The following is a 3,123-nucleotide window of genomic DNA, read 5'->3' on the forward strand; positions in this document are numbered from 1 at the left end:
CATGTTCTGGGATCCTTGCGGCAGAAATGACAGGTGTCCGCATTTAGATGCGACCTCTGTGTCTATGCCAGTAAATGAAAGGGTGATGACGTCCACACCTGTCAGCGGAAGTCCACATCTAAACCCACATGATACAATTACATACAGTTTGGGATAGACGATTGTCCTTGGACGCAAGATAGATGCATCCAGGACTCTGGTTTAATAAATTGCTACACCCTACGGAGTTAGCTATGGCTTAGGACAACACATAGACCTGGCTTAGGCTGATATACAACATAGGTGTTACAGGAACTAGACAGTAGTTTACAGTATTAAACTGTACTCTACACAACAAATGGACCAGAATATCACTAGTTAATGAGTTTTTGAATTCATGTAAAGAGGTACACTTTGAAGACCTAGGTCAGGGATGGAGAATTTATCAGGCTGAGTGCCAGTATACCCAAAAGCATCGTCTACTGACCAAGTTGTTGAATTAATAAACATCAATGGATTCAAAGCTTCTAATGATGCCTAATAATAGTCTCACTGGTTTTAATAATTTGAGATTCTTCATTTGCAGCATTATTTTGCCCACTCTGAGCCTGCATTAATTATAATTGGTACATACAAGGTTGGAGTAGTTCCATCCAGTGTTGAACTTGTGTGAGTTCCATTCACCATAGTCCCTTGTGATGGCATTACCAACGACAGAGTAACACTGGTTTTGCTAGTGTTTTGTGCATTGGAATAGGGCACAGACACAGGGTACACTCGCCCACCTGAAACAACAAGCAGCATGTCAGTATAAAAAAATATATATACACAGTAATTGATATGAAAATTACACTTGAAAGCCATAGGTTACTAAGATGGTAACAGAAAATTGGCACAAACCCTGAGTTGGTGTCAAAGTAGTAGCTTCCTCTAAGGGGTAGCCCAGGTTACGAACAAGAAGAGTCATGTCCTCATGTTTGGTGCAGAACTTTGCTCGTTCACCACCACTGAGAAAGGTATCATGGTGAATCCTCTTCACTCTCTCCACTACTGCCTGTGCCACATCATCCAGAGACACCTGCTTGGCAAACTCTGTGGCAATCATTGCTGCTATTTCCTGTAGGATAAAAAGGCAAAGGATATTAGACTATTACAAAATGTAAAATTTGCTGCTGGTACTAGTAGGATAACAATGTGTAGTACCTGATTAGCTTGTCCAGGCCCATGTGCCGCTTCCAAAGACTTGTAAAGACCCTCTGACATTAGCACAAGAAAGCCAGTAACACCATCCACAGGCTGGCATCCATGAATTTCTGGCTCTGCCATGATTGGTTTAGATTTGGCTGCACTAAAGACCAGAGCACACAGTTACTGAATGTAACTATACATTTTAATCAGTTTGAAAACCTAGTGAAATACCTACATGATACTGTACTAGTACAGAAACAAATTTACAAATCTGAGAGATGACTGCACACTTGTAAATGCTTATCTTGCTTCTTTATTAGGTAAGTGGCATAAAACATGGGGTCATGTCAGCTCTTACATATTTCCTGCTGCATTCAGTTCTCTTAGAGAATATCTAATTATTTGGCAGAGTGAAATTGTCTTTCAGTCCAAAATCATACATTGCTGCACACTAATAGATCAGCATATTGGTTAATGCACTAAGGCTGAAGTGTGGCTGAACTAGAGCAGTAGGTTTTTTTTTGTGAACAGTAAAATGACATTTGGAGCTGTGAAAGGTTGTATAATAGAGTACTATAGAGCATGGGTTCTCAACTTGTGGGTCGCGACACCTTCTGCAGTGGGTCGCGGTGTGATTTCTGCATAGAGCGGCCCATCTGCAGTAGGAAGAAATAGAGGGGGAATTTGAAGTTCAGCCTGTGGGAACCTCATAATGTGAAACTGTCCCCTCTCTCCCGGCCTCCCCCGGGCTCTCCGATAAAGTGATATGGCCCGAGGAGAGAGGGGACTATTTCCTCACTTTCGGCCGGCGCGTTAATATCAGGAGCCGCGGCTTTCCGACATTAAAGTTAAAGTTCCGGCCCGGCCTGCACTGGAGAGTACAGCAGATATCAATCCGCCGCTGTATTTACTGTACTCTCCAGTGCAGATGGTTCAGTCTGACTGGAATCAGAGAAAGGTAGGCAGGCAGGGAGATGTGCACTGTGGCAGGACAGACTCTCCTGTCATCCTGTCAGTGCAGAAGCTCTGGGGGGCATTAGCAGGGGCTTAGTAGAGCACTTGCAACGGTGCCCCTGCTAATGCTTCTGCACGGACAGGGGACATTATGACAGGGGACACTGATGGAGATTATGTACACTACCAACCGCCATAGTTTTCATGGTCCACTGCTCTTTTGGGGGACTCGGGACCAGGGCAGTTCATTCAGAATAGAGAGCGGGAGCAGGCCGGTTCTGATCTGCTGTACTGCCAGTGTTTCCTGTCTCAGCAGTCACAAGCTGGACTGCACGGGAGATGGAGCACAATGCTGTTCTTGATCACCTGTGTTGGAGTGCAGGGGAGACATTAGGGGTCATTAGACCCCAGATGTTTCCATAAAGAGAACCTGTCACCTCAACACGCTATAACATAGGAGCTTGTTAGCCCCTATGTAATAGTAATAAAGTTAAGGGGGAAAAAATTTAAGTCATAAAAAATAATAAAATAAATATAAATGTAGAAATGAAAACCAACCCCACCATTTGCATGAGAATAAACATGCGTGTGTGGGGCATTCATGTGTATGCACCAAACATGTTAGGTATCACCGCGAACGTTGGAGAGCAATAATAATTGGGCCATAATTCATGGTTAACGCTAAACTGATGACCTGTACAGGCTTTTAAAACGTCACCTATGGACAATGTTGTGAAGCATAGTTTTTCACCATTGCTGAGGTGCATGCAATTTTAACACTTGACATGTTTGGTATCTATTTACTCGATGTAACTGCATCTTTTACATTTCACCAAAAATGTGACCATGTGTCACATTGTTATGCCTGATAAAGGGACTGCATGTGGTTTCTGTCAGTCATTTTGGTGTCACCCCCTCTGATGGTATCACTGGGTGTGGGCCACACATGCCTTGTGATGCCACTGCCCGCAATACTGCTCCTACCCCCTACTAAAGCTCCAA

The 3,123-nt window shown here is 43.7% G+C and overlaps 1 protein-coding gene across 1 annotated transcript in view; it reads right to left on the reverse strand.

Annotated features, from left to right (window-relative positions):
- Nucleotides 1-580: 580 nt before the first annotated feature.
- Nucleotides 581-3,123, reverse strand: part of TAB1 (TGF-beta activated kinase 1 (MAP3K7) binding protein 1) — a gene marked incomplete at its 3' end in the record, with an annotated part of 55,873 nt that continues 53,330 nt past the window's right edge. The window contains exons 8-10 of the mRNA XM_018569896.1: nucleotides 1,183-1,327; nucleotides 880-1,096; nucleotides 581-764 (exon numbers count right to left, since the gene is read on the reverse strand). Of these exons, the coding sequence (XP_018425398.1) occupies nucleotides 581-764; nucleotides 880-1,096; nucleotides 1,183-1,327 (546 nt within the window). The remainder of the gene's footprint in view (nucleotides 765-879; nucleotides 1,097-1,182; nucleotides 1,328-3,123) is intronic.

The sequence above is a fragment of the Nanorana parkeri genome, unplaced genomic scaffold (genome assembly GCF_000935625.1).
Source record: "Nanorana parkeri isolate BGI_ZX_2015 unplaced genomic scaffold, ASM93562v1 scaffold1421, whole genome shotgun sequence".
Classification (NCBI taxonomy): Eukaryota; Metazoa; Chordata; class Amphibia; order Anura; family Dicroglossidae; genus Nanorana; species Nanorana parkeri.